The following is a 26,330-nucleotide window of genomic DNA, read 5'->3' on the forward strand; positions in this document are numbered from 1 at the left end:
GCTTTTGAGATGATATATATGACATAAGAAACTTGTCACATTAAATAAGAACCGTCTGATTAATCTGCCTCTTTTGAAGTCTCATGAAAGTTTCGTGTATTTTACGGATTTATGTTTGTTATATACACTTATATACAAGCGTAGTTACGTAGATGTTAACTAATTTGAAAATAAAAGCAGAATTCTCTTCATGGAAAATGATATATTCACCACCGTCTTATATGTAACGAGTCACGACGATGATTCACGTCTTTCTTATTAACGACAATCATGGATAACACCCAAATCTTAATGAAGGTGTCCCCATGCGAGTGATTTGATGTGATCCTTTTAAACCTTTAATCACGTCGCAACTTATAGAATAACTTTGTGGAAAAAGCAAGTTGATCATTTGTTTTATAATAATATATAACAAACATTGCGAGTTTCACACACAATTTACATTCAATACTAGACTCCATCGATGGGGAGAGACAAAATCACGACCGTTGATTGGAATATAAGTATAGGATCAACAATGTGCTATTTCGCGAAGAGACAAGAAAATGAGAGAAAATTTATCAATATTTCCTATTTTGGTGAATGGGTTTTGTGAAGAGAGGAGATAAAGAGATCGCAAATTGAGAAGTCAGAATAAGAGCACACAAGTGGTGACATCTTTTGTGAATCAAAGAGAAACTCATGTTCATATTAAGTAATTCACATCCTTATAGTAGTTATTACTTTAGTGAAAGCCACTTTCTCGATCTACCCTAAATTCAAGTCTCGGTACTGTAAGAGAGGAAAACCCTAGCCAACTCTATATTATCTCATTAGTTAGAGCTCAAAAACAAAAACAAAAAAAAATATTCTGTTCAATTATGAAAACTAAGATATGTAAACATTTTCGAGCAGATGGAAAATATGAATTATCTTATTCTACTAAAAACAATATAGCTTTTTTGGTAACGACTAGTGACGTCCACTTATTGAAAAGAAACATATAAATATAATTTTTCTTTTTTTTATTTCCCGAACCAAAATCCTTATTGCATCACCAACCTAACCCCTCATCATATGATCACCTTTCTTTTTTCCTTTAAAATACATGCTCTCTCTCTCTCTCGGTCACACACATACACATATGCCTCGAGCTCGCCCCAGGCATTAAAATCTTCACAAATCAAACAAACATAAAGTATGAATAATAATTATAATAATATGAACCCATCTCTCTTCCAAAATTACACTTGGAACAACATCATCAACAGCAGCAACAACAAGAATGAGCACCATCATCATCAACATCATAATGATCCAATCGGTATGGTCATGGACCAACACACCCACCTCCATATCTTCAACCCTTTCTCTTCTTCTCATTTCACTCCCCTCTCATCTTCTCTCGCAACCACCACTCTTTTCTCCGGAGATCAAGAAGACGAAGAAGAGCCTCTAGAAGAACTCGATGCTATGAAGGAGATGATGTACAAGATCGCAGCCATGCAGCCGGTCGACATAGACCCAGCAAGCGTCAAGAAACCCAAACGCCGTAACGTCAGGATCTCCGACGACCCTCAGAGCGTGGCTGCTAGACACCGCCGTGAGAGAATCAGTGAGAGGATCAGAATTCTCCAGAGACTAGTGCCAGGTGGCACCAAGATGGATACAGCTTCAATGCTCGACGAAGCTATACGCTATGTCAAGTTCTTGAAACGGCAGATCCGGCTACTCAATAATAATCCAGGAAATCCTCCTCCCCTGCCGCAAGATCAAGCTTCTCAGGCGGTGACGACAACGTCATGGGTTTCGCGGCCATCACCGCCAAATTTTGGCGGTAGGGAAGGAGGAGGAGGGGTATTGATCTAATCAAGGTGACATTTCCATTTATAGTAACTAAATTATGCTATAAAGTGTGAGTAATGGTGCAATTATGGAAAGTGTTTATATATATATTAAAATGGATACGAAATAAGGGGTTGTTAGGATATATAATATATTGTTGTTGACCGAGAAAAGGTTGTGGAATAATCATAACGGTTAGCTTGAGTTGTGTACCACCATATATTTAATATTGTTATCAGTTTCGTATATATATAATTCGTAATAAGTTCTTGATTAGTAGTTTGGTTGTATACAAGTTTTGGCCGGGCATTTTTCGGGAATAAGAACCATGACGCCATGAAAGAACCCTATTTAAATAGTGTTATCGTTACTGTGGACTTTTGTCTTTGTATACTCACATCGTATATATATATATGTATTTTATTGTATATTTAGAGCATATATATGAATCTACTCCATTGCTCCATTTTTCATCTTGCGTATACATATCTCACATTCGAGCGTCTATAATCATGATTACCTAATATATATATATATATATATACTTATCATATATACCAAGTACAAAGAATAGAAATGGGTATGAAGAAAATATTCTATTACCACTAAAAACCCCTAAAATAGTCTATATATAGACGTATCTGTTAGACTTTTGTGAAATAGCTAATGACATATTAGTAATACTAATTTTGTATTGATAAAAACGTTTATTATAATGAAACTAAAGATTCCCATAAAGTAAACGATATACTATTTTGTTATCAAATCAAAAAACTCATGTCTAAACCAATATATATATATATATATACACATATAATCGTATCAGCCAAAGAAGGAGCATATGGGTACATTTATATAGAGGATGGTGCAGAGAGAAAAGTGTACTTGCTCGTTTCTCTTCGAATTAATGAATATGGAAGTCCAATTAAAACAGTTGCAATCTCTTTTTACCTTCCCAATAATAAAAAGAAAACCTTTGACAACAAACAAAGCATTAAACCAAAAAAAAAAACAGAGCTTTGCTCCACACTTGTTGGTAAAAAAAAACTCAGAAAGTAGCAGAGAGACACACTGAACTCTATGCTCTTTGTTTACTTTACTTAGATATTTCCGCTGACTTTTGTGCTCCTCCTCAGTCCTCACATTCATAGGGTTTTAATGAAAAGACACAACGAACTGTCAGTGAGATTCAATGAAACTTATATCCATTTTGCTAACGACATCATTTAATATCTTTGCTTTCTTTTCGTGACAATATAGATATACATACAAGAACTTAAACGTCTAAATTAAGCAACGCTATAATTCGTATTTTTTTTCACATATAAATCGATTTAATACAAAGAGATTTCAATAATGATTCAAGATAGTTCTTACGTGATCAAATTTAGCTGACTTATAACCGTGATCAGTTTGATAAACTATAGAGATAGGGACTTGGCTAAAAGGATGTTCATAACATTAAATATCAATATTTCTCGGCCCGTAAAGAAGGGCCCAAGTTGCGTGAAAAGTAACATCTGATGGGCCTAATTTATTTCGAGCGTCCGTTTTGATCTCTCTAGTTCCTCTCTAACTCGTATCAGAGAGAAAGCCCACCCGGTAATCTCCGACCCGACCGAGAAATGGGATCGTCAGCAAATACAGAAACTAACGGCACCGGACCGTCACCTTCGTCGTCGAATCAAAAGCCTCCGGCGATGAACGGAGGTGATTTGTCTCATCCCCCTCCGTTAGCTCTTGATCAGGCGATCGTAATGTCTGATCCGTCGAAGAAGAGGAAAATGGTAATGCTTCCTCTCGAAGTTGGTACTCGCGTGATGTGTCGGTGGAGAGACGGCAAACACCATCCCGTGAAAGTAATTGAGCGCCGGAGGATACATAAGGGCGGTCCGAATGATTACGAGTATTACGTTCATTACACTGAGTGTACGTCGTTTAACTCCCCCATCACGTTTTGATCTAGGGTTTTCAATTTTGGTTGATTTGTACGGTTGAACCTCAAAAAGGTGGAAATTTTTGTCTAGGGTGTATCATGTAGGAAGTTAAATTTCGAGCCTTTATCTATTGGATCATTAGAATTGGCTTCAAATCAAGCTGTGTGAGATTTTTGAGAAGGAGATTAAGTTCTGCATTGAGTAAAGTGATTATAAAGTTGGTGGTTGTTAAATCTTATCAATGTGTGTATGTTTTGAATGTGTGATTTTAGTAATTTGTTTTCTGAAACTGCAGTTAATAGGAGACTGGATGAATGGACTCATCTGGACCAACTAGACCTTGACTCGGTAGAGTGTGCTGTTGATGAAAAAGTGGAAGAAAAGGTGCTTTCTTTAGTTGCATAATTCTCCGTAAGTTTTCTCTTCTACGTTTTTCATTGAGCAGAGAATTATGTCTTATGGTTTCTAGGTAACGAGCTTGAAGATGACACGCCACCAGAAGAGGAAGATTGATGAGACTCATGTAGAGGTGAGTGGTAATTGATGCCTTTTCAAGGCTGTTCATGGAAACATCAGGCTTAAGTTGATTCGAGATTTTTGTGTTATGTAGGGTCATGAGGAGCTGGATGCAGCAAGTTTGCGTGAACATGAAGAGTTCACGAAAGTGAAGAACATAGCAACAATTGAGCTTGGAAAATATGAGATTGAGACTTGGTACTTCTCCCCTTTTCCGCCAGAATACAATGACTGCGTGAAGCTCTTTTTTTGTGAGTTTTGCCTGAACTTCATGAAACGCAAAGAGCAGCTTCAAAGGCATATGGTGAGCAACTGTTTTTCTTTATCTTTGAAGTCAGCATCATAACTTTATTTCCACTGCGAGGTTCAATATTTTGGTTTCACAATTGTTTTCTCTGTTCTTGCATTCCAGTTTCATTTCTGAAGATAGTAGCCAATCTTTTAGATTCTGTTGAATATTTTCACCGACTTGCATATCTATATTCACGGTTCAGTAAAGTTGCATTACCATTTTACCATACTTTTATTTATCTTGTAGCTTTTCCCTGCAGAGAAAGTGTGACCTGAAGCACCCCCCTGGTGATGAAATTTATCGAAGTGGTACCTTGTCAATGTTTGAGGTAATATCCCGAGATCTGTGTCTGGTTTTGTTCTTGTTTCACTGAAAATGATGTTTATATTGCTAACTTTATCACCTGTTCTTTTTTGTATATGGATGCTTATTAGTTATCTCTCATTTGGTTATGTTGTACATCAACAAGTAAATCTTCACCAAGCAGAAATTTTTCCTAATATCTTTTCTCTAACTGTACTCCAATCTTACAGGTTGATGGCAAAAAGAACAAGGTTTATGCACAGAATCTCTGTTACCTGGCAAAGTTATTTCTTGACCACAAAACTCTTTACTACGACGTTGATTTGTTTCTGTTCTACGTTCTTTGCGAATGTGATGATCGAGGGTGCCACATGGTTGGATACTTCTCAAAGGTAATACAGCACATCATTTACAGATATGTTTGGTTTCCATTGTTTGGTTTGTTAATAAAACGTAACTTCTACTGGGTACAGGAGAAGCATTCGGAAGAAGCATACAACTTAGCTTGCATTCTAACCCTGCCTCCGTATCAAAGAAAAGGCTATGGAAAATTCTTGATAGCCTTTTGTGAGTTCTTTGACACTTTGACTCTTTTGGTCTTCTCAACCCCATGCCGATAAAAACAATGACCGATTGCCCTTCTGAGTTGCAGCCTATGAACTGTCAAAGAAAGAGGGAAAAGTTGGGACACCGGAAAGACCCTTGTCGGATCTAGGCTTACTAAGCTACAGAGGTTATTGGACTCGTGTTCTATTAGATATCTTAAAAAAACATAAAGGAAACATTTCTATCAAGGTTAGATTGTGTTTCAGATCGATAGAAATTCTTAGGCTAATCTTGATTTCTGTGATCTAATTAAGGATCTGCCCATCTGTCTCTGTTTCATGTACGATGATGTAGGAGCTGAGTGACATGACAGCGATCAAGGCGGAAGATATATTAAGCACACTTCAGAGCCTAGAACTGATACAGTACAGGAAAGGACAACACGTGATCTGTGCGGATCCAAAGGTTCTGGACAGACATTTGAAAGCTGCAGGCCGAGGTGGTCTGGATGTAGATGTTAGCAAATTGATTTGGACACCTTACAAGGACCAGAGTTAAGAGTAAGGCTCACTCTTCTTGTGCCATTCGATTGGATTTGACTGTGTAAGTATCTTCGTTATAAAACGGGCTTTCTCCTAAAATGTCTGTGTAGTTTTACTTGTATATGTTGAATCGTACTTGGAATGGTGTTTATAAATATCCCTTATAATGGGAAATTTGAAGCAACTTCATTGTTTCATCTTTCTTTTTTTCTCTCTAGTATATGTGACCATTTGGACCTCTAGTTAACTAACGTACACAAATATATGCATTTGCGGTTTAAAGTGAAACATGTTCAGAAGATGCATTATTGAAATGTAGCAAACATCATTTGTAACCCCTGTTTTAAAAATCCTCGCCTAGCACCGATTACGCCCCGTAAAATCGCTAGGCCCACCCTCTACGCCTCGATTAATGACTAATCCCCGCCTAGCATCCATTATCCGATTATACCGTCTAATCCGATTAATTCCCGCATAATTTTGTATATACCTATTATTTTTGGAGCCAAATATAAATCAAATATATATTTCTGTTATTTAGACATTTAAATTAAGAGTTTATGATGTTTTACAATAACTAATGTACAAATTTTTAATTAAAATCATTTTTTTTTAATATTATGTTTTTACCGTAATTTTAAAGACAATACTATAACTTTATATTTTATTTGATATTTTTCGTTTCACATAAACATAATTATACATATATTTAGTACTATGTATTTTTAATTTACTATTAATTTAATAAAATAACCTAAAAACTAGTCTCCGATTAATTCCCGTTTAATTTTCGATTTTCTCGCTAGGCGCTAGACCTATTCTGACCGTCCGACTAGCGCCTAGCGATTTCTAAAACAGGGTTTGTAACTAGCAATGCAAAACTCATACCATTTTGATAGTGAACAACAAACATGAAAAAAATGAGAAAAGAAAACAAAATATATCATGGAATCAAATATTTTATAAATGGTGTAAACAAAAAATTGCAGTATTGATCAAAATATCAGTTCAGCTGTTTTTTTTTTTTAACAAAATGTTTTAGTTTAATATACAGTATCTATACAAAATGATGATGTTTATATTCCACGATAGAAGCCAACTCATTTATGCCTGTATCCTCCAGTTAAAGTCCACATCATCTCATTCATGACCAACGAACCTACACTTTTGATTTTAGGTTTATTGGTGCCAATGTGGTCCATTCCATTGTTAACATTTTGTGTATATATTCTCTTCTTTATTGAAACAGTGAAACATATCGTGATACTCCAAATAGATTCGTCTTCTTCTTTTGTTAACCTATAGGCTATGAATTAAGTTTGATATATACAATATGAGTTTATAAAGTAACCATACAGTCAGTCCGATTTTGCGCCAGATTTTCGTTGGTTTTGATTAGATGGCCAATCGTTATCAATCTTTAATAATTTTCTTACGTAAATCTAGAGTTTCCAAGTCTTGCGGTTGGTCACACTACTCAATAGATTAAAAGCTCAAAATAGAGTTTTAATTAACCATCATAATGTATATGTGAAATGTTGTATATATCGTGGATTTTTAATTCATGGAAACCCCATTAGATGCTAGCTTGAAGTAGAATTTTGAGTTTTAGAAGTTATTGTATAGTATGTCATATATAAGATGTTCTCATACGATATATTAGACGACAAAAAAAAAAGTGATAAATTTCCGAGTTTGCTATTGAATTAGTATCGTGTTCAAAAAAGGCAGATCAGATATAGCTGCATCAGCATGGCTGCATGCTTATGTGCATGTGCCTCCGAAACTTTTAAGTTAATTTTGTTTTTATTCAGACTTCAGTGTACTACGAACACACAATATAATCCTACCATGAACAACTCAACCCATAGTTTATAATTTACAGTTTCGTTGAATTGTATTACAAAATAGAGGAATATTCACAGTTATTAAAAGAAGAAAAAGACATGACACCTAATTTCTTATATTCCTTCCATACTACATTACTACTACCTTTGTTATTTTAGTACGTCGAAAGTAGATTTGCCGTCGACCAATCAAGAGACAGCTATGTATTCTGCATTCAACAGCAAAGTTTGCTCAAAATGTCTGCTGATGGCACTGAAAGCCGCAAACCTACTAACGATTCAAAATAATACCCAAAATAGAAAACACCTTTCTCGTACATATATACTCTTATTCAAAATAAAAACAAAATATTATAAACGCTAACAACTGTTCTTGTAACCGATGCATATGTAACCATTTGTGTTTTGATAACTAGCAATGTCTATATTGTCTATGTAACCTCGATTTGTCATATCCATATAGATATTTAAAATAATAATCTATGACCAAATCGTCCAAAGTCTTTGCATATAGGTGAAATCGAACTTTATAAATTCAAGATGTTTTGTCCGATCCTAACAATTTTGAAACAATAGTGCACATAAAGTTTTGATCACAACGATTCTGAGGTCAGAAAATAATTAATGATTATGATGAGAAAATTAGTATCTAAATATAAGGTGTTTGGTTACTAATTATGCTACTTAACTAAAAAAAAAGCAATAAGTCGATAGATCAAATAACTATTTATTTGGTTTTGTTAAAGTGAGTCATGAGCATGGCAATGTTGGGGACTTGGAGTGACGGTGTGTCATGCATATATAAATCTATCAGCCACTGACTCAGAAAACAATGAAGGCTGGTTACACTTACGTTAGGGGCTGGCTACACACAAATTCTGCCATTTATTGTGACTCTTTAATACTTGTTTAGATGGATCACTAAGAAGTAAAAGGCAGTAGCCACAAAAGAAAACAACATGACATAAGTTATATGGACAATATCAAACTAAAAGATATATGCGTTGAGATAAGAATTTAGAAAACCGACTACGAAATATGTTTTTGTAATTTTGTTAACATAAATACTAGTATTAACCTTTTTCTAACAGAGAGCAGGAAATGTCATTATTATCCATAGTGACATTTCATCTCGAAGGCTGCAAATTTCTATATAAATACAATATACATATAATCTTAAATTAACAATTTGCCAACCAGCGTACCACTTTTGTTAGTATATAACAGTGATCAATAGACAATGAACACAAACCAAAAAGAAAAACACTCGAGACAAAAAGATACAATGAGTTCTTCTTGGTTAACGAGCCGAAACAGAGCACTCTCCTCTGTTTCCACTCTTCTCCTCTCTATCCTCCTCTGCATCTCCGAGCAATCGAACGCTCAGTCTTCTCCTGTCTTCGCCTGTGACGTCACCGGAAACCCTTCTCTAGCCGCGCTTGGATTCTGCAACACGGGGTTGAAGATCAAAGCCCGAGTCACCGATCTTGTCGGAAGGTTAACGTTGGAGGAGAAAATCGGGTTTTTGGGGAGCAAAGCTGTCGGCGTGAGCCGCCTTGGGATCCCGGCTTACAATTGGTGGTCTGAGGCACTTCATGGTGTCTCATACATCGGAGGTGGTAGTGGATTCTCTGGGCAAGTACATGGCGCCACTAGCTTCCCACAAGTTATACTCACGGCCGCTTCTTTCAATGTGTCTTTGTTCCAAGCCATTGGCAAGGTGAAAGAACTATCTCCTTTTTCATTTTCCTTATTTTTGGGTGTTGTGAAAACTCACTGATTATGCAAATGGAAGATTTTGTTTCTTAGGGCACAAGTAATGATTCTTATATCATATACATTTTCGATGCTTTAGGCAGGAGCGTTTTCTTGCTTATAACTTTCACATATCTTTATCCATATATTGGTTTAAGGTTGTATCGACGGAGGCGAGGGCAATGTACAATGTGGGATCAGCCGGTTTAACGTTTTGGTCACCGAATGTGAACATATTCCGGGACCCGAGATGGGGAAGAGGACAAGAGACTCCCGGTGAGGACCCAACACTCTCGAGCAAATACGCGGTGGCTTATGTTAAAGGTCTTCAGGAGACTGATGGTGGAGATCCTAACCGTCTTAAAGTCGCCGCTTGCTGCAAACACTACACCGCCTATGACGTTGATAATTGGACAGATGTGCATCGTTTCACTTTCAACGCCGTGGTAAGAAGAGAGAGTTTTTTTGGATTCTTTGAATATTATGGAACTTTTGTTATTGGTCACACCAAATACATTTCATTGTTTTATTATCTGTTTTTTTTTTTTCGTGTTGTGTTGGATTAGGTGAACCAACAAGATATGGCTGATACGTTTCAACCACCGTTTAAGAGTTGTGTGGTTGATGGGAATGTGGCTAGTGTCATGTGTTCTTACAACCAAGTTAACGGTAAACCGACATGCGCTGATCCTGATCTGCTTTCCGGTGTGATCCGTGGTCAATGGAAGTTAAACGGGTAAGGTTGCTTTTTCTAGTTTTTAGTTCAATGAATTAAGGGTTTGGTTACCGTTTATAAAATCATCTGTTTGGTTTTTTTGGTTAGATACATTGTTTCAGACTGTGATTCAGTAGATGTGTTGTTTAGAGACCAACACTATACCAAGACTCCAGGGGAAGCTGTGGCAATATCTATCTTGGCAGGTTTGGATTTAAATTGTGATCATTTCACGGATGAACACGCATTGAAAGCGGTCAAAGAGGGTTTGGTTAACGAAGCAGCTATTGACAATGCGATTTCAAACAATTTCGCCACTCTGATGCGTTTAGGGTTCTTCGATGGAGACCCCAAGAAGCAGCTCTATGGTGATCTTGGTCCTAAAGACGTTTGCACAGCTGAGAACCAAGAACTCGCTAGAGATGCCGCAAGGCAAGGCATTGTCTTGCTTAAGAACTCACCTGGTTCGCTTCCGCTCTCACCTTCTGCCATCAAAACGTTAGCCGTGATTGGACCAAACGCCAAAGCCACAGTAACAATGATCGGAAACTACTTCGGTAAAATTGATACTAGTGATTTGTCTCGATAAGCTTAACTGTGTGAAACCAACAAGAACGTACTTATCTCTCAGGTGATCCATGCAAGTACACAACACCGTTTCAGGGACTGTCAGAAACGGTGTCGTCTACCTATCAGCCGGGATGTTCTAACGTGGCGTGCAAAGAACCGGATATAGGCTCAGCCGCAGCTCTGGCAGCTTCTGCGGATGCTGTCGTGCTCGTGATGGGCGAAGATCAAACAATTGAGCAGGAGAACCTTGACCGAGTTGACCTGTATCTTCCCGGAAAGCAGCCAGAGCTAGTGACTCAAGTGGCTAAGGCGGCAAAAGGACCGGTGGTGCTAGTCATGATGTCCGGTGGAGGGTTTGACATTACATTCGCCAAGAACGATGAGAAGATCACAAGCATTATGTGGGTCGGATACCCTGGTGAAGCCGGTGGTCTCGCCATTGCTGACGTCATCTTCGGTCGTCATAATCCGAGTAAGACTCTGTTTTCTCAAGGTATAAACCGGTTCGGGTTTATTAATTTTTTTGATAACCGGTAGTTTTTATTGTTTGGTTAGGCGGGAGTTTACCGATGACGTGGTATCCGCAATCCTACGTGGAGAAAGTCCCGATGTCAAATATGAACATGAGACCCGACAAACCAAACGGGTATCCGGGTCGGACTTACCGATTCTACGCCGGAGAAACCGTATACGCCTTCGGAGACACGCTCAGCTACACTAAATTCGACCATCGGCTAATCAAAGCTCCACGACTCGTCTCTCTTAGTCTCGACGAGAGCCACCCTTGCCGATCGTCGGAGTGCCAATCACTGGACGCGATCGGACCGCACTGCGAGAACGCCGTCGAGGGAGGTTCGGGTTTCGAGGTTCAATTGAATGTAAAGAACGCTGGAGATAGAGAAGGGAGCCACACGGTGTTTTTGTTTACCACGCCGCCGGCAATACACGGGTCTCCGATTAAGCATCTTCTAGGGTTTGAAAAGGTTCGTCTGGGGAAAAACGAAGAAGCGGTGGTTAGTTTTAAGGTTGATGTGTGTAAGGATCTGAGTGTGGTTGATGAGATTGGAACGAGGAAGATTGCTTTAGGCCATCATCATCTCCATGTGGGAAGCTTGAAACACTCCTTGAACATTACTGTTTGATCCGATGGATCTTTTTTTTTTCAACTGGAAAAATATTAAATATATTATTATGAAATAAAATGAGATAGGAAATTAACATTGTTTAAAACAAAAAAATTGTGGTTCACTATAAAAATAGTAAATATATCATTAATGAAATAAAACGAGATAGCAAATTAAAAATGTTATAAAGAAAAAATGGTGGATCAGTGTGGCGACGAACCGTGGTCCGTCCACTGCTTAGAATGGGAGGTAGTCGCTGGCTCTGTGAAGCCAGCCTCACGCATTACCCTCCAACTTCAGGAAAGGTCCGAACCAAACCTTCGCTCAGTTCGTACGGTTCACTCACAGCTTGGACTGGGCGGTTCGAAACCATGCCAACAACAGATCCGACCCGTCGGTTGAGTCAGCGTTCCACCGTCTTACAGTCCCCACTTGGGTTACAAGATCTCGTTACATAGCTCGACGTTAGAGTGTTGATTGAGTGCAATATATAAAATGACAAATTTTGAGTAGAGAAACCGATGTGGGATATTGGAGAAGTTTCACTGTCCCACGATTAGATAAATTATCGACCAAACTTAGGCAGATAATGATAATTACGTTTTCCATATTATTTGAATATATGTTGTTTTATGCCATAAAGGATACTTAATATAAATGCTTTGACTCCACCAAACCTCTCAATACAAAAATCTTTATAAGTCAAAGATGATTAATGATGAAAATTACCAAAAGCAAAGCATTCAAATATATTCTTGCATTTTCTTGTTTTATGTATGATTTAACATAAAAAGCATATACAATGGGAAGAAGAAACAGAGCACCCTCCTCTGTTTGCCATGTTCTTCTCTGTTTCTTGCTCTACATCTCTTTTGTCTTCGAGTCCTCAGACGCCCTGTCTTTGCCGGCTTTCGCCTGCAACGTTGCAGGAAACAATTCTCTTGCCAGGTTTGGGTTTTGCAACACCAAACTAAAAATCGAACGCCGAGTCGCCGATCTCGCTGGGAGACTAACGTTGCAAGAGAAGGTAAGATTTTTAGGGAGCAGCGGAAACGGTGCTAGCCGCTTGGGGATTCCGACGTATGAGTGGTGGGCAGAGGCACTTCACGGGGTATCTTTCATCGGACCAGCCACTCGTTTTACCAAGCTTGTCCCTAGCGCCACATGCTTCCCTCAAGTTATTCTCACCGCTGCTTCGTTCAATGTCTCTTTGTTCAAGGCTATTGGCAAAGTACACTAATATAATATCACATTTCCTTAAACCTTTTCATAATGTGTTAGATGACGGTTGCTTTCTTTGAATTTTTAACGTTAGTTCTATGAATTCGTTTAAGGCTGTGTCGACGGAGGCGAGGGCAATGTACAATGTGGGATTGGCTGGATTAACGTATTGGTCACCTAATGTGAACATATTTCGTGACCCGAGATGGGGAAGAGGACAAGAGACTCCAGGCGAGGACCCAACACTCTCGAGCAAATACGCGGTAGCATATGTTAAAGGTCTTCAGGAGACTGATAGTGGGAATCCTAACCGTCTAAAAGTCGCTGCTTGCTGTAAACACTCAACCGCCTATGACCTTGAAAAATGGAAAGGAGTTTCACGTTATACTTTTAACGCCGTGGTAATACATTTTGATATTTGGTCCGATTTAAGTACATTTATATGATCTCCCGTAATTGTTCAGTGTGTGTTGTATTAGGTGACGCAACAAGATTTGGATGATACATACAACGCACCATTTAAGAGTTGTGTGACTGATGGGAAAGTGGCTTGTATCATGTGTTCTTACAACCAAGTTAACGGTAAACCCACTTGCGCGGATCCTGGTTTGCTTTCGGGTCTAATCCGCGGTCAATGGAAATTAAACGGGTACGTAGAAAAAATAGTCTCTGATTACCATATCTAATTCTACGATGGGTGCGGTTTCAATTTTTTTGGGTTTGTTTTAGGTACATTGTTTCGGATTGCGATTCATTAGGCATATTGTATGGTGCACAACACTATACCAAGACTCCAGAGGAAGCATCAGCTAAATCTATACTGGCAGGTTTGGATCTAAATTGTGGTTCTTTCTTGGGTAACCACACAGAGAATGCAGTCAAGAAGGGGATGATCAAAGAAGCAGCTATCAACAAAGCGATTTCAAACAATTTTGCCACTCTGATGCGCCTAGGATTCTTTGACGGTAACCCTAAGAATCAGCCCTATGGTAGTTTGGGTCCCAAGGACGTGTGCACGGCCGAACACCGAGAACTAGCTGTAGAAACCGCAAGGCAAGGCATCGTCTTGCTCAAGAACGTAGCTGGTTCGTTACCGCTCTCTCCTTCCGCCATCAAGACGTTGGCCGTGATCGGACCAAATGCTAATGTCACAAGAACAATGATAGGAAACTACGAAGGTAAATCCATAACTTAAAATCGAATTATGAACTAAAACATGGAATCTGAATCGAATCTAACTGTTATTGATTCAGGCGTGGCATGCAAGTATACAACACCGCTTCAAGGACTTGAGAGGACTGTGTTGACGACGAAATATCATCGTGGCTGCAACAACGTGACGTGCGTAGCGGCGGATTTAGTTTCAGCTACGGCTTTGGCGGCATCTGCGGATGTGACGGTGTTAGTAATGGGAGCCGATCAATCTATTGAGAAGGAGAAATTAGATCGCATAGACCTGAATCTGCCCGGAAAACAGCAAGAGCTAGTGACTCATGTGGCCAAGGCGGCAAAAGGACCGGTGGTGCTAGTCATAATGTCCGGTGGAGGGTTTGACATTACATTCGCTAAGAACGATGAGAAGATCACAAGCATTATGTGGGTCGGTTACCCTGGTGAAGCCGGTGGTCTCGCTATTGCTGACGTCATCTTCGGTCGCCATAATCCGAGTAAGACTCTTATTCAACCGGTCCGGTCCAGTTCACAATTTCAATTTTGGTAACCGGTCAACTTTTTTTTTCCTTTTTTTCTGGTAGGTGGGAATTTGCCGATGACGTGGTATCCTCAGTTCTACGTGGAGAAAGTTCCGATGACGAACATGAACATGAGACCCGACAAATTAAGAGGGTATCCGGGTCGGACTTATCGGTTTTACGCCGGAGAAACCGTATACGCCTTCGGGCATGGGCTCAGTTACAGTAATTTTAGGCACCAGCTTCTTAAAGCTCCGAAGCTCGTCTCTCTCAATCTTGAAGAGAGCCACGCTTGCCTATCGTCCGAGTGTCAATCACTGGACGCGTTCGGACCGCATTGCGATAATAACGCCGTCGGTGGAAGATTGGATTTTGAGGTTCAACTGAAAGTAACGAACGCCGGAGACAGAGAAGGGACACACACGGTGTTTCTATTCACGACGCCGCCGGAAGTGCACGGATCTCCGGTTAAGCATCTTCTAGGGTTTGAGAAGGTTCGTCTAGGGAAAAGCGAAGAAGCGATGGTTAGGTTTAACGTCGATGTGTGTAAGGATCTGAGTGTGGTTGATGAGATTGGAACGAGGAAGATTGCTTTAGGCCATCATCTTCTCCACGTGGGTAGCTTGAAACACTCCTTGAACATTAGTAGTGTCTGATTCTAAAGTTTGATTTTTTCCTTTTTCTATGTATTTGGGATGGAAAAAAAATGTGGAAATTTATATCAAAAAATAATAACTTGAGGTTATTATTTGAGTGACTAAAACCAATCAATGATAACAGAGCATTCTATAAAACACAAAAGGAACAAAATTTCAGATATTTTGGTACCAAATCGCGTCTTGAGCGATTTGTTTGCATATATAACGTTTCTAAATGAAATTGACAAAATAACCCTTTCTAAAACTTTTGTAGTCTCTTCCTCTTCTACATCTTCATCTTCTTTTCAGTCAATGCCTCATGAAGTCGTGATCGTCGCCGTCGAAGTCTATCTTTATCGCCGTCGTCTCTTTAATAAAAGCAGAAACGGAAAGACCCTAATAGTAAAACAATGGTACTTGTCTGAGTGTCTCTATCGTCAGACTAATAAAAAAAGAATAAACCAAATTTAAAAAGCAGAACGACGACTTTCGAGGAATTGTATAATGGAAAAAAAGGAGCAGATACTACGAAAACACACTTTTTATTATTCCAACTTGGTTTTTTAATTTCGTATGAACAGTTCTCGTGGGGGAAAAAGTTTCGATCTTGCTACTCTTTTAAGTTTTAACTCTTGTTTTCTCTTCTTAAATCCCGTTGAATATTTGTAGGCTTTGAGTGCAATTTGTGAAGAAGAATCGGAGATGTCGCCTGACGGAGAACTTATTCCGGTGGATTCTTCATCGGCGGTTGTAGCGACGAAGAGGAAGACATCTCAGTCATCGAGGAGTTGGATTTCTATAGACGCGACTGGGGAAAAAACTGTGCTTGACGTTGACAAGTACGTGATTATGCACCGTGTTCAGATCCACGCTCGTGATCTACGGATCCTTGACCCAAATCTTTTTTACCCTTCTGCTATTTTGGGTCGAGAGAGAGCCATTGTTCTTAACTTAGAGGTTGGGTCTTTTTTTTGTTTGTTTTGTTTGTTTGCTCCTCTGCTTTTGTTTTCTAGTTTAATCCATGTTTTGATTGATTAGTGTTTTGTTTTGATCTGATGCAGTATATCAAGGCCATCATCACTGCTGAAGAGGTCCGAATCAGTTTACTTCTTTCTTACTAGCTTGTAGATAAATGTGAACACTTTGGAACATGTTCTCTCCGTTTGAAGTGATGATGGCTTTGTTTGGTAATATGAAAATGCTTACAGGTTTTGATTCGGGATTCGTCAGATGAAAACGTTATTCCCGTCCTAGAGGAGTTTCAGAGACGCTTGCCTGTTGGAAACGAGGCACACGGTGGTCACGGAGATGGTGATGTGGGTGAAGAAGATGGTACGTACCAGTCAACTTTTGTCATCTTTAGCATTGAACCATTCATTCTTTTCACTTTTTGGTATTTTTGAAATGTGGTGCTTGTTGTTATACTGTTTATTAGAGTCTCCGTTTGAATTCCGGGCGCTAGAGGTGGCTTTGGAAGCTATTTGTAGTTTCCTAGCTGCAAGGACAACAGAACTAGAGAAGTCTGCTTACCCTGCTTTGGATGAACTTACCTTGAAGGTAATTATCACTACTCCGTTTCCAACTTTAACTTCACTTGATGACCAATTGTTTCGTTTTGTAGATAAGTAGCCGTAACTTGGAAAGGGTTCGTAAATTGAAGAGTGCCATGACTAGATTGACAGCTCGGGTCCAAAAGGTGAGCATATATCACTGTGAAACAGAGTCTATATTTAGAAAGGATATATATATTTTTGAATGATACTTAAGCCTCATGACACTTAACGCTGTCTTAGAGTGAGTCACAAACTCATCTTGTACTTTGAGTATTATCCCGCTTCGCAAATTGCATATCAACCTCTAGGCTAAAAGAGACAAGTTAAAAGAAGCATAACCTTTTTGCAGGTAAGGGATGAGCTGGAACAATTGTTGGATGATGATGGTGATATGGCTGATCTCTACCTTACGAGGAAGCTTGTTGGTGTATCTTCATCGCTTAGCGTTTCTGATGAACCCATTTGGTATCCTACATCCCCAACAATTGGTTCCAAGATTTCCAGAGCAAGTAGAGTAAGTTTAGCTACGATTCGCGGGGACGACGAAAATGATGTTGAAGAAGTTGAAATGTTGCTGGAGGTTGTGACGTCTACCATTATATTATAGAATGTGTTATCAGCTACATATGAAATCTAAATAACCTTTAAAAATTTGATTTTGTTTTACAGGCATATTTTATGCAAATCGACAGCACTTTGAACAAATTAAATGAGGTATTGTTATCTTCTTGTTCTTGTTTCTTTTCTAGTGGTGAATCTGTTTGACACCTCTTGACTTTAGAAAGTATAATTGAACATGATGCAGCTACGTGAGTATATTGATGACACAGAGGATTACATTAACATCCAGGTAAAACCAAAATGAAAACTCAGAATGTTATGAAAATGTAATCTCTCTTATATGCTATGTAACCAATCACTGTTTATTGATTTGCAGTTAGACAATCATCGAAATCAGCTGATTCAGGTGAGTGGATATAAAAAAAAAGCTCAAGACTAGTAAATGTTTTTTTTTTCTGATGTGTATAAAGCATACCATGTATGGGGGCTGTATCTATGTAGTTAGAGCTTATGTTAAGCTCTGGAACCGTCTGTGTATCAATGTACTCAATGATCGCGGGAATATTCGGCATGAACATCCCATATACATGGAACCACGACCATGGATATATATTCAAATGGGTAAGAGTCACACTTTAAGTTTCCAGGATAAAGAAAGAAACATCTCTAGCTTGGTCATTACAGCCTGATATGATATCATTGGTGTGTGTTGTTGTTGAAGGTCGTGAGTCTCACGGGAACGTTTTGCGCAGTCTTGTTCGTGATTATACTGTCGTACGCTCGGTTTAGAGGGCTCATCGGATCTTAATGACAACAGAGGCCATTTGGTACAGATTAATAGCACCAGAATAATCAGAGTATGTGAGGAGCAGAGCTTGTTTTTGGGTTTCTCTATTCTGTAATTTGTCATGTGTGACATCTACATTTGTAATTTGACATCAACCCAAATTAAGGAACCGAAATTTCAAGTTCGGTTTCAGTTTAGATTGTATATTTTGAATTTAAACCGAAACAAACCGAATTGGACCGACTCGAATTTGGTATAATGAATCCACCAGCCTCCAGGGAAGAACATAATCATATTTGCCAATAGAGAGAGATCTCTCTTCGCTCTTTGGTCGTCACTGGTCTTTGTTTCTCCTTCGATTCTCTCTCGTAGCAGCTCGAGTCGATTTCTTCTTTCTCAGATCCACCAGGTTTTTCGATTCTCTTATAGTTTAAATTCACCGTACATCTGAATTTCCTACTTCTTTTTGTTGTGTGTGTTTCTGGGTCGTAATTGATTTGCTTGATATGGTGGATTCATGAATCAGGAATTGCATAAAGTTTCTGACTTTAAGAATTCCCACCACTTGTTCTCTCCATGCTCGTTTTAGGGTTATGCTATTTTCTTTCTCTGAGCTATTAAATTTGGCATCTTTACACTTTGTTTTGTCTCTAACTATCGTATATGATATGTGAAGTTTGTAGAGAGAAATGATGAGTCTTTGTTTTAGATCTTCGTCTTCTTCCTCTTAGTTCTTTCTAACCGATACAATTTGTTCTAAAAATTTGTTGCAGATTGTTTTGAAACTAATTGCTCGAAGCTCAGTTTTAGCTCAAAGATGGATACTACTAGAGATGATGAATTCACATTCTCAAAGGTACGTTTTTGACTCATTTTCTTGAGGATTTCAGTTTATAGAAACATGAAAGTTTTAGAATTTATGGTTTGATTCTTGGTTTGAAGGTTGCGTCACCAGGTAGTGAAGTTGTTCTTGAGGCGAAAGAACTTGCATCAGATGTGGGAAATATTACCCTTAAAGATGGATTAGATCAGCAAAGTAATGGTCTTATTTGGAAAGACAAGTCTCTACCTCCAAAGGAAGAGACAATAGGTTCTTTGTCTTTTACAGTGATTGATTCTTCTTCATCTTCGAAAAAGCCGTCCAATGAATCTTCCGAGACTTTCAAAACTCCAGCTAGAAAGCCTATAACTCGTACCAAAGTTCCCTTTGAAAAGGGTTATAGCCAGATGGATTGGATGAAACTTACACGAACACATCCTGATCTTGCAGGTAAGCAAATCTTTGCTTTGTTTGTCTACTTTTCCTAAATCACATTTTGATGTGTTACATTACATACATGAAACGGAAATGTGTCTTGTAGGCTTGAAGGGAGAGTCAAACAGGAGGCTTATTCCAATGGATGAAGTAAAGAAACACAAATCAGGAGATTCAATGTGGACTGTTTTGAAAGGTCGCGTGTACAACATATCACCTTACATGAATTTTCATCCCGGAGGTGTCGATATGCTGATGAAAGCGGTTGGAAGAGACGGTACGCTATTGTTCAACAAATACCATGCTTGGGTCAATTTTGATATCTTACTTGAGAAATGTCTTGTTGGTGTTTTGGATGATACCAAAGCGAAGAAGCAAGAAGAAGCCTAATCGCTACTGCTAACAAACAGGCTGAGATGATCATATATATACTCGTGTAAAGGAATTTACAAGTCAATAAGAATTTAAATTGTGTTTACATTCTGATTCTTCAAATGAAAACGCTGATCACTATATGTACTGTGTATTAGACTTTTGATGTCAATATATTCAAAGCTTCCAGAGAATCATTCATCACAATATGTGATTGTCCCAAGTTTATATTTTTTTCTTGTTTTTATAAAAGTTAAGAATGGAAGGAAAACTGTAGATATTAAGAAAGTATCTATACAAATTCCGTGATTGACCCAAGTTAATGTTCCACAATACAAGTTTTGTTTGTATCATCATATAGACTATGAAATTAGCCAATCACAAAGAGGGTAGCAAACCAAGAAAAAAGCAAATTTTTCTTTCTTCTGCCCAATCAGATTCCGACAAAGACTTGAGGGTAGTTTAGGTTTTCCAAGTCGAAGACAAAACCTGACTCGTCTCACATAGTCGTCTCCATTGGCTTATAATAATAACACTTATCATATTTTGTTTTTTTTTTGCCAATATTTGTCTTCTTCCTGGAACACCTGTTTCTGAAATTTTCTTCTTTGTTTTCTCCTTTCGATTTCTATCTGGAGCCCGAGTTGCAGATCCACCAGGTTTTGAATTCTCTTCTTTGATTCCTTCTGCATCTAATAATTTTGCTTCTGGATTGTTCAATTGATTTGCTCGATCGGAGTTCATGACTTGTATTATATAATGCATGACTGTTTTGTGAAATTATCACTTGTTCTTCAATCGTTCCAGTCTCGGTTTTTTTGATACTTTAGTCTTTGTTTTGTCTTCAGTTTGGTTTTATTATGACATATTTGTTATGTGAAGTATGCAGAGAGGATTAGAATCTTTAGGTTCAGAAACTTGCTGATGCTAGGGTGAGTTAATCTTTTATGGTTTTCTAATAGTCAATCTTCTAAGTCAAACCTTATGAGAAACAAATGTTTTCTCAGATTTTGGGGTCTTGTGTTTGGATCTTCAATCATGATATTGATTCTTATGAAATATTATATTACAAACAAAAAAAATCTTCACTTTAGACTTTTTTTTTAGTTTGGCAATTTGAGTGAAGATGTACAGTTACATCTCTCTCACCTTACTGCTGCAATTTTCATCCAACAATCATTTGATTGGTACTTGGTTCCTGTCTCAGGCAGAGTACTTAGCTTCCAAACTTGTGCTCCTAACTTGAGATGCTTAGTTTTCTGAATATAGTGCCCTTGATTGTTCTTTGTCTCGGTTCACATTCAATTTTTCTTCTCCTGTTGAATTGCATTCAATGATTACAATGTTCTTTGCTCTTCTTGCATAACTGTAAAGTTGCATGCTTACTGTATTTTTTTCAGTCCCGTGGACAACTTCCAACAAAGATCATTGCTCTTCTGCAGAACCTGATAATCTCCAACAAATATTCTTCGTTTTACGGTATTACACCAGCAGAATAGTTCTGCTTCCCCCTTCTTGAAGATGGACAGGGCAGATACATCGGGATTTGTAAGTGGCGGAAGTTATTCATCTCTCAAGTTGCTCCAATATATGCTTATAACTACAAGTGTGATGTGCTAAGTGGTAGTTTTTGGGGGAGTTCTCTTTGATCTGATTCCTTATCATTTTTCATATGAATTTGAACGACGGTGTAGCTCATCTCTCTAGTGACACCAACATTAATATGGGTGACACCGATCTTAGCCTGAAGTGCCTTGGGGGTTCTCAAAACTATTTTTGTTCCAATGTTTCTAATTGCACTGATGATGGCTGCCGGTTGGTTCTTGGATTGGGTCCAACTTCATCTTCATATTGTTTTAGTGTTAATAACAATAACAAAGATTCTGCTTCTGGATTCACTCAACAACACGGTGATTCAGTTCTGCAACTTGGTCTTCCTGCTGTAAGCATAGACACTTTCAATGGACATGATTGTTCATTGTCGACGTATACAGATTTTACTATGCCCCGAGATACTATCAATAATGGTCGACAACGTGTGATTCCTGTTATTGATGAAGGTTCTACTTCTGCAAAGAGATCAGGTGGCTACATGCCATCACTTCTGTTAGATTCAAATGTCAACAATACTTCACAGAGGCAACAACTTAATCATTATGGAACCGGCATACATTCACAAGTGAGCCTAGAGCCATCACCTTACACAACGTTCTCTGTACAGCAGAGGACTAGCAGCAATCCGAGGAAGTGCAAATTTATGGGGTGTGTGAAAGGAGCTCGAGGAGCATCAGGACTATGCATCAGCCATGGAGGAGGACAGAGATGTCAAAAACCAGGCTGCAACAAAGGCGCAGAGAGTAAAACCACGTTCTGCAAAACACATGGTGGAGGGAACAGGTGTGAGCACTTGGGATGCACCAAGAGTGCCGAAGGAAAAACAGATTTTTGCATATCTCATGGTGGTGGAAGACGTTGTGAGTTCCCTGAAGGATGTGACAAAGCAGCACGTGGCAGATCGGGCCTCTGCATCAAACACGGTGGTGGCAAAAGATGTAATATCGAAAGCTGTACACGAAGTGCTGAAGGACAAGCTGGTCTTTGTATATCCCATGGTGGTGGAAAACGATGTCAGTTTGTTTCAGGTTGTGAGAAAGGAGCTCAAGGAAGTACTAACTACTGTAAAGCACATGGAGGCGGAAAACGCTGCATATTTTCAGGATGTAGCAAAGGAGCAGAAGGGAGTACTCCTCTGTGTAAAGCACACGGAGGTGGGAAACGCTGTCTCGCAGATGGAGGCGGGATCTGCTCTAAAAGCGTACATGGTGGGACTAACTTCTGTGTTGCTCATGGTGGCGGGAAAAGATGTGCTGTAGCAGGGTGTACAAAGAGTGCGCGTGGTCGCACTGACTGTTGTGTTAAGCATGGTGGTGGGAAACGTTGTAAGATTGTTGATTGTGAGAAGAGTGCTCAAGGTAGTACTGATTTCTGTAAAGCTCACGGTGGTGGGAAAAGATGTTCTTGGGAAGATGGAAAATGCGAGAAGTTTGCTAGAGGCAGAAGCGGTTTATGCGCTGCGCATAACACTGTTATGTCTCGAGAGAAAGGAGATGGAAGCAAGAGCGGTTTGATTGGACCGGGACTGTTCAGTGGCCTTGTTGTTGGCTCTGCTTCTGATCATTCTCAATCTGGAGCTAGCGCCGTCTCTGATTGTACTGAGTCTGTTGATAGAATACAGTTTGAGAATAGACAGAAGAAGAAGATGATGATACCAATGCAGGTTCTTGTACCTTCATCAATGAAATCTCCAAGTAGTTCAAATGGAGGAGAAACAAACATCTTTGACTTTATGGTTCCGGAGGAAAGAGTTCACGGTGGTGGGCTAATAATGTCTTTACTTGGTGGTTCCATGGGTAGAAACTGAAAGCCATTTGTTTGGTAAAAATGTCACCCCTTCTCAGCACAGACTTGTGTCTAAAGCATTGTGTAAAATAGTATATGTGGGGATCCTCTGTAAATTTCTTGGGTCGTTTTGGTTTGATTGGTGTTTCTGTATGTACCCGGTTATGTTACTCTTTGTCATCTAAACCGATGACTCAAAACCCAAAATCTTGTTTCTCATTTATGGGCCTTTAGTGGGCTTATTTACAATCGCCAATTCAATTGTCGAACCCAAATCTACTACAATTTTATAGCTTCAATGTTAAAACCTATTTTTGTACCGAAAAATAGAGAGCCACAACGGTGAAGGAGACGAGAGAGCAACTTGAAGATAAAGGGATAAGGAAGGCTTCCTACAAAAACAAAATGAACAAAACATTTCTTTCCACACAAAATTTATCATATAATACAAAATACTTAACGTCATAATCATTCAATCTAGTCCCCATGTTCTCTCTTCTCTAACATACAAATTAAAACTCGTTTAACAGCTTTGTAACGAGAGCAAACAGAGGAACACCAACAATGGAGTTTCGTGGAGATGCCAACCAGAGGATTGCTATGATTTCAGCTCATCTTCAACCTTCTTCCACTCCTCAGGTTTTATTTACTATTGCTTCTAAGTCAAGTTACCTTCTTTGGTTCTTTAATCATTTAGGTTTTTCTAAAACAAGAGATTTGTACTATTTCTTATTTACCTCTCAAACAAAAGTGACCTCATCTCAAAGTCATTAAGACTCAAACTTTAGTCCAGTTACGAACTGAACATGCAACTAGAGAGTAAGAGAGTAGGAGAGATCAATTTGTTTTTGTTTCCATTGAAGCCTTCTAGGACTGATAGTGATTTTTTTCCCCTTCCTTCGTGTTAGATGGAAGCAAAGAACTCGGTAATTGAACGAGAAAACTGCAGAGCAAAAGGTGGGAATCCAGGATTCAAAGTGGCAATTCTTGGAGCTGCAGGTGGGATTGGGCAATCTTTATCTTTGCTGATGAAGATGAACCCTCTTGTCTCTTTACTTCATCTCTACGATGTTGTCAATGCACCTGGCGTCACAGCAGACGTCAGTCATATGGACACTGGAGCTGTTGTGAGAACCTCTCAACTTTGGAAACTTCACATATGATTACTTACTTTTTCCTAATGAATGAACACAGAGTAATGACCATTCTTGATTGGTTTGAGTCAATTAGGTCCGCGGATTCTTGGGAGCGAAGCAGCTTGAGGACGCACTAACGGGTATGGATCTTGTGATCATACCAGCCGGTATACCGAGGAAACCAGGGATGACTCGCGATGATCTGTTTAAAATCAATGCTGGGATTGTTAAGACACTATGTGAAGGTGTATCAAAATGCTGTCCTAATGCTATTGTCAACTTGATCAGCAACCCTGTGAACTCCACTGTCCCCATTGCCGCTGAGGTTTTCAAGAAAGCTGGAACTTATGATCCTAAGAAGCTCCTTGGAGTTACTACACTCGATGTTGCTCGTGCCAACACCTTTGTGGTAATTATGTGATTCCTCACTTCATATATGGTTTTTACTTTTCTTGAAATTTCAGTCAACTAGTGAATGTTTTCAATCTTGTGCAGGCAGAAGTTCTTGGCCTTGATCCAAGAGAAGTTGATGTACCAGTCGTTGGGGGACACGCCGGAGTCACAATCTTGCCACTATTGTCACAGGTTTCATATAAATAGAAAGTGCAAGTCGTTTCCATTGCATCAGCTTATCTGCTTATTGATGGTTTTGCTTAATCTTTTTTTTTCCTCAGGTTAAACCTCCTAGCAGCTTCACACCTCAAGAAATTGAGTACCTCACAAACCGGATTCAGAATGGTGGAACTGAAGTTGTGGAGGCAAAAGCTGGAGCTGGATCCGCAACACTTTCAATGGTAAAACCAAAACAATTCACTTTAAGACATCATCATAAACACTTGTTTTCACCCGGAACGGTGTCCTGAATCCATTTGAATATACTACTACTGCTACAGGCATATGCTGCATCCAAGTTTGCAGATGCTTGCCTTCGCGGGTTAAGAGGAGATGCAAATGTCATAGAATGCTCCTTTGTTGCTTCACAGGTGAATCTTGAGAAGAATTTTCAATTTTTTTTCATATTTTAAAGAAAACACTTCACTCTGTTTCATTCTTTCAACGCCTTTTTGACTTGTAATGGCAATTCATCACAGGTGACAGAGTTAGCTTTCTTTGCAACCAAAGTGCGTCTTGGCCGTACAGGGGCAGAGGAAGTGTATCAGCTTGGACCCTTGAACGAATACGAAAGGTCTGAAAACATAACTCATCTCTTAAAAAATACTTGTCTCAAATAAGAAAGAGAGAGAGAGAGAGAGTTATCTTTATATTGATTTCCTTTTCTTTTTACAGGATTGGTCTGGATAAAGCAAAAGAAGAACTAGCTGGAAGTATTCAGAAAGGTGTTGAATTCATCAGAAAATGAAACTGAGAGGATAATCAGAGAGACACAATAAGATCATTTTCCCCTAAAATATTTGATAATGTTATACTCATCATCATGCCTGTCCTCTGTCTCCATCTACTTCTCCAACTTTGTAAATTCCTTATCAGTTTGTGTTGTACTCTGTGACCTTTTGCAACGTGGCTTATCTATGTCTTTCGATGATTCTAAACCAATCTTTAGAAACGGTTGAAAGAAGGTTTGAAGTAACTTTGTTTCTTAGCCTTTGGGGACACAAAATTGATCACACATCTTAAGATTCGAATCAAAAAAAATAATCAAAAAACAAATGGCTTCGCCCGGGTTCGAACCGGAGACCTTCAGTGTGTTAGACTGACGTGATAACCAACTACACCACGAAACCTTTA

The 26,330-nt window shown here is 38.9% G+C and overlaps 7 protein-coding genes, 2 non-coding genes and 1 pseudogene across 12 annotated transcripts; 8 read left to right on the forward strand and 2 right to left on the reverse strand.

Annotated features, from left to right (window-relative positions):
• Positions 1–1,019: 1,019 nt before the first annotated feature.
• On the forward strand, positions 1,020–2,099 carry LOC104708143 (transcription factor HEC3 pseudogene; annotated as a pseudogene). The gene has a single exon (XR_015564345.1). The product of XR_015564345.1 is annotated as a transcription factor HEC3 pseudogene (transcript).
• Positions 2,100–3,365: 1,266 nt separating this feature from the next.
• Positions 3,366–6,144, forward strand: LOC104708144 (histone acetyltransferase of the MYST family 2). Of its 2 annotated transcripts, none has more exons than XM_010424647.3 (9): positions 3,366–3,753; positions 4,057–4,145; positions 4,231–4,290; positions 4,372–4,581; positions 4,829–4,897; positions 5,103–5,264; positions 5,346–5,439; positions 5,525–5,667; positions 5,773–6,144. In XM_010424647.3, exons 1-9 carry the CDS (start codon positions 3,450–3,452, stop codon positions 5,974–5,976), a joined length of 1,335 nt encoding a protein of 444 aa, XP_010422949.1. In that variant the 5' UTR covers positions 3,366–3,449; the 3' UTR covers positions 5,977–6,144. The 2 variants fall into 2 exon arrangements, 1 of the variants encoding a protein (XP_010422949.1); XR_015564341.1 differs by having other exon boundaries at positions 3,384–3,753; positions 4,816–4,897.
• A 2,757-nt stretch (positions 6,145–8,901) lies between these two features.
• LOC104708146 (beta-D-xylosidase 3) lies at positions 8,902–12,187 on the forward strand. Of its 2 annotated transcripts, XM_010424649.3 has the most exons (7): positions 8,996–9,527; positions 9,721–10,008; positions 10,129–10,298; positions 10,386–10,483; positions 10,610–10,834; positions 10,909–11,319; positions 11,403–12,168. In XM_010424649.3, exons 1-7 carry the CDS (start codon positions 9,048–9,050, stop codon positions 11,987–11,989), a joined length of 2,259 nt encoding a protein of 752 aa, XP_010422951.2. In that variant the 5' UTR covers positions 8,996–9,047; the 3' UTR covers positions 11,990–12,168. The 2 variants fall into 2 exon arrangements, with proteins under 2 accessions (XP_010422950.2, XP_010422951.2); XM_010424648.3 differs by having other exon boundaries at positions 8,902–9,527; positions 10,386–10,834; positions 11,403–12,187.
• On the reverse strand, positions 12,128–12,435 carry LOC147940482 (signal recognition particle RNA). Its single transcript, XR_015564878.1, has one exon.
• Positions 12,436–12,695: 260 nt separating this feature from the next.
• Positions 12,696–15,684, forward strand: LOC104709858 (beta-D-xylosidase 4-like). The gene is made up of 6 exons (XM_010426409.3): positions 12,696–13,202; positions 13,306–13,593; positions 13,672–13,841; positions 13,922–14,370; positions 14,446–14,859; positions 14,947–15,684. The coding sequence occupies exons 1-6, from the start codon at positions 12,774–12,776 to the stop codon at positions 15,537–15,539; spliced, it is 2,343 nt and encodes a 780-aa protein (XP_010424711.3). The 5' UTR covers positions 12,696–12,773; the 3' UTR covers positions 15,540–15,684.
• A 173-nt stretch (positions 15,685–15,857) lies between these two features.
• Positions 15,858–18,665, forward strand: LOC104708147 (magnesium transporter MRS2-7). The gene is made up of 11 exons (XM_010424651.3): positions 15,858–16,478; positions 16,583–16,612; positions 16,730–16,853; positions 16,957–17,078; positions 17,143–17,217; positions 17,424–17,654; positions 17,744–17,788; positions 17,880–17,924; positions 18,012–18,041; positions 18,137–18,256; positions 18,357–18,665. The coding sequence occupies exons 1-11, from the start codon at positions 16,224–16,226 to the stop codon at positions 18,441–18,443; spliced, it is 1,164 nt and encodes a 387-aa protein (XP_010422953.1). The 5' UTR covers positions 15,858–16,223; the 3' UTR covers positions 18,444–18,665.
• On the forward strand, positions 18,657–20,243 carry LOC104708148 (cytochrome b5 domain-containing protein RLF). The gene is made up of 4 exons (XM_010424652.2): positions 18,657–18,831; positions 19,196–19,278; positions 19,365–19,692; positions 19,784–20,243. Exons 2-4 carry the CDS (start codon positions 19,240–19,242, stop codon positions 20,065–20,067), a joined length of 651 nt encoding a protein of 216 aa, XP_010422954.1. The 5' UTR covers positions 18,657–18,831; positions 19,196–19,239; the 3' UTR covers positions 20,068–20,243.
• A 1,478-nt stretch (positions 20,244–21,721) lies between these two features.
• Positions 21,722–23,667, forward strand: LOC104708149 (uncharacterized). Its single transcript, XM_087462783.1, has one exon. The coding sequence runs from the start codon at positions 21,722–21,724 to the stop codon at positions 23,468–23,470; it is 1,749 nt and encodes a 582-aa protein (XP_087318909.1). The 3' UTR covers positions 23,471–23,667.
• Positions 23,021–26,134, forward strand: LOC104708150 (malate dehydrogenase 2, peroxisomal). Its single transcript, XM_010424655.3, has 8 exons — positions 23,021–24,087; positions 24,357–24,575; positions 24,679–24,993; positions 25,080–25,169; positions 25,259–25,378; positions 25,478–25,567; positions 25,676–25,770; positions 25,872–26,134. The coding sequence occupies exons 1-8, from the start codon at positions 24,013–24,015 to the stop codon at positions 25,942–25,944; spliced, it is 1,077 nt and encodes a 358-aa protein (XP_010422957.1). The 5' UTR covers positions 23,021–24,012; the 3' UTR covers positions 25,945–26,134.
• Positions 26,135–26,252: 118 nt separating this feature from the next.
• TRNAV-AAC (transfer RNA valine (anticodon AAC)) lies at positions 26,253–26,326 on the reverse strand. Its single transcript has one exon. It is a non-coding gene; the product is annotated as a tRNA-Val (tRNA).
• Between the last annotated feature and the right edge of the window lie 4 nt (positions 26,327–26,330).

The sequence above is a fragment of the Camelina sativa genome, chromosome 8, assembly GCF_030686135.1.
Source record: "Camelina sativa cultivar CO46 ecotype springtype chromosome 8, ASM3068613v1".
Classification (NCBI taxonomy): Eukaryota; Viridiplantae; Streptophyta; class Magnoliopsida; order Brassicales; family Brassicaceae; genus Camelina; species Camelina sativa.

Excerpts from the sequence above, each read along its gene's own strand:
- LOC104708144 (XM_010424647.3), top strand. The coding sequence starts at position 3,450 with ATGGGATCGTCAGCAAATACAGAAACTAACGGCACCGGACCGTCACCT. Across the intron at positions 5,265-5,345 it reads TGGTTGGATACTTCTCAAAG|GAGAAGCATTCGGAAGAAGC; the intron begins GTAATACAGCAC and ends TACTGGGTACAG. Across the intron at positions 5,668-5,772 it reads AAGGAAACATTTCTATCAAG|GAGCTGAGTGACATGACAGC; the intron begins GTTAGATTGTGT and ends ACGATGATGTAG.
- LOC104708150 (XM_010424655.3), top strand. The coding sequence starts at position 24,013 with ATGGAGTTTCGTGGAGATGCCAACCAGAGGATTGCTATGATTTCAGCT. Across the intron at positions 24,994-25,079 it reads CTCGTGCCAACACCTTTGTG|GCAGAAGTTCTTGGCCTTGA; the intron begins GTAATTATGTGA and ends AATCTTGTGCAG. Across the intron at positions 25,568-25,675 it reads GCTCCTTTGTTGCTTCACAG|GTGACAGAGTTAGCTTTCTT; the intron begins GTGAATCTTGAG and ends AATTCATCACAG.
- LOC104708146 (XM_010424648.3), top strand. The coding sequence starts at position 9,048 with ATGAACACAAACCAAAAAGAAAAACACTCGAGACAAAAAGATACAATG. Across the intron at positions 10,299-10,385 it reads GGTCAATGGAAGTTAAACGG|ATACATTGTTTCAGACTGTG; the intron begins GTAAGGTTGCTT and ends TTTTTTGGTTAG. Across the intron at positions 11,320-11,402 it reads CTTCGGTCGTCATAATCCGA|GCGGGAGTTTACCGATGACG; the intron begins GTAAGACTCTGT and ends TTGTTTGGTTAG.
- LOC104708148 (XM_010424652.2), top strand. The coding sequence starts at position 19,240 with ATGGATACTACTAGAGATGATGAATTCACATTCTCAAAG. Across the intron at positions 19,279-19,364 it reads ATGAATTCACATTCTCAAAG|GTTGCGTCACCAGGTAGTGA; the intron begins GTACGTTTTTGA and ends CTTGGTTTGAAG. Across the intron at positions 19,693-19,783 it reads AACACATCCTGATCTTGCAG|GCTTGAAGGGAGAGTCAAAC; the intron begins GTAAGCAAATCT and ends TGTGTCTTGTAG.
- LOC104708147 (XM_010424651.3), top strand. The coding sequence starts at position 16,224 with ATGTCGCCTGACGGAGAACTTATTCCGGTGGATTCTTCATCGGCGGTT. Across the intron at positions 17,218-17,423 it reads TGACAGCTCGGGTCCAAAAG|GTAAGGGATGAGCTGGAACA; the intron begins GTGAGCATATAT and ends ACCTTTTTGCAG. Across the intron at positions 17,925-18,011 it reads AGGATTACATTAACATCCAG|TTAGACAATCATCGAAATCA; the intron begins GTAAAACCAAAA and ends ATTGATTTGCAG.
- LOC104709858 (XM_010426409.3), top strand. The coding sequence starts at position 12,774 with ATGGGAAGAAGAAACAGAGCACCCTCCTCTGTTTGCCATGTTCTTCTC. Across the intron at positions 13,842-13,921 it reads GGTCAATGGAAATTAAACGG|GTACATTGTTTCGGATTGCG; the intron begins GTACGTAGAAAA and ends GGTTTGTTTTAG. Across the intron at positions 14,371-14,445 it reads AATGATAGGAAACTACGAAG|GCGTGGCATGCAAGTATACA; the intron begins GTAAATCCATAA and ends TTATTGATTCAG.
- LOC104708149 (XM_087462783.1), top strand. The coding sequence starts at position 21,722 with ATGAATTTGAACGACGGTGTAGCTCATCTCTCTAGTGACACCAACATT.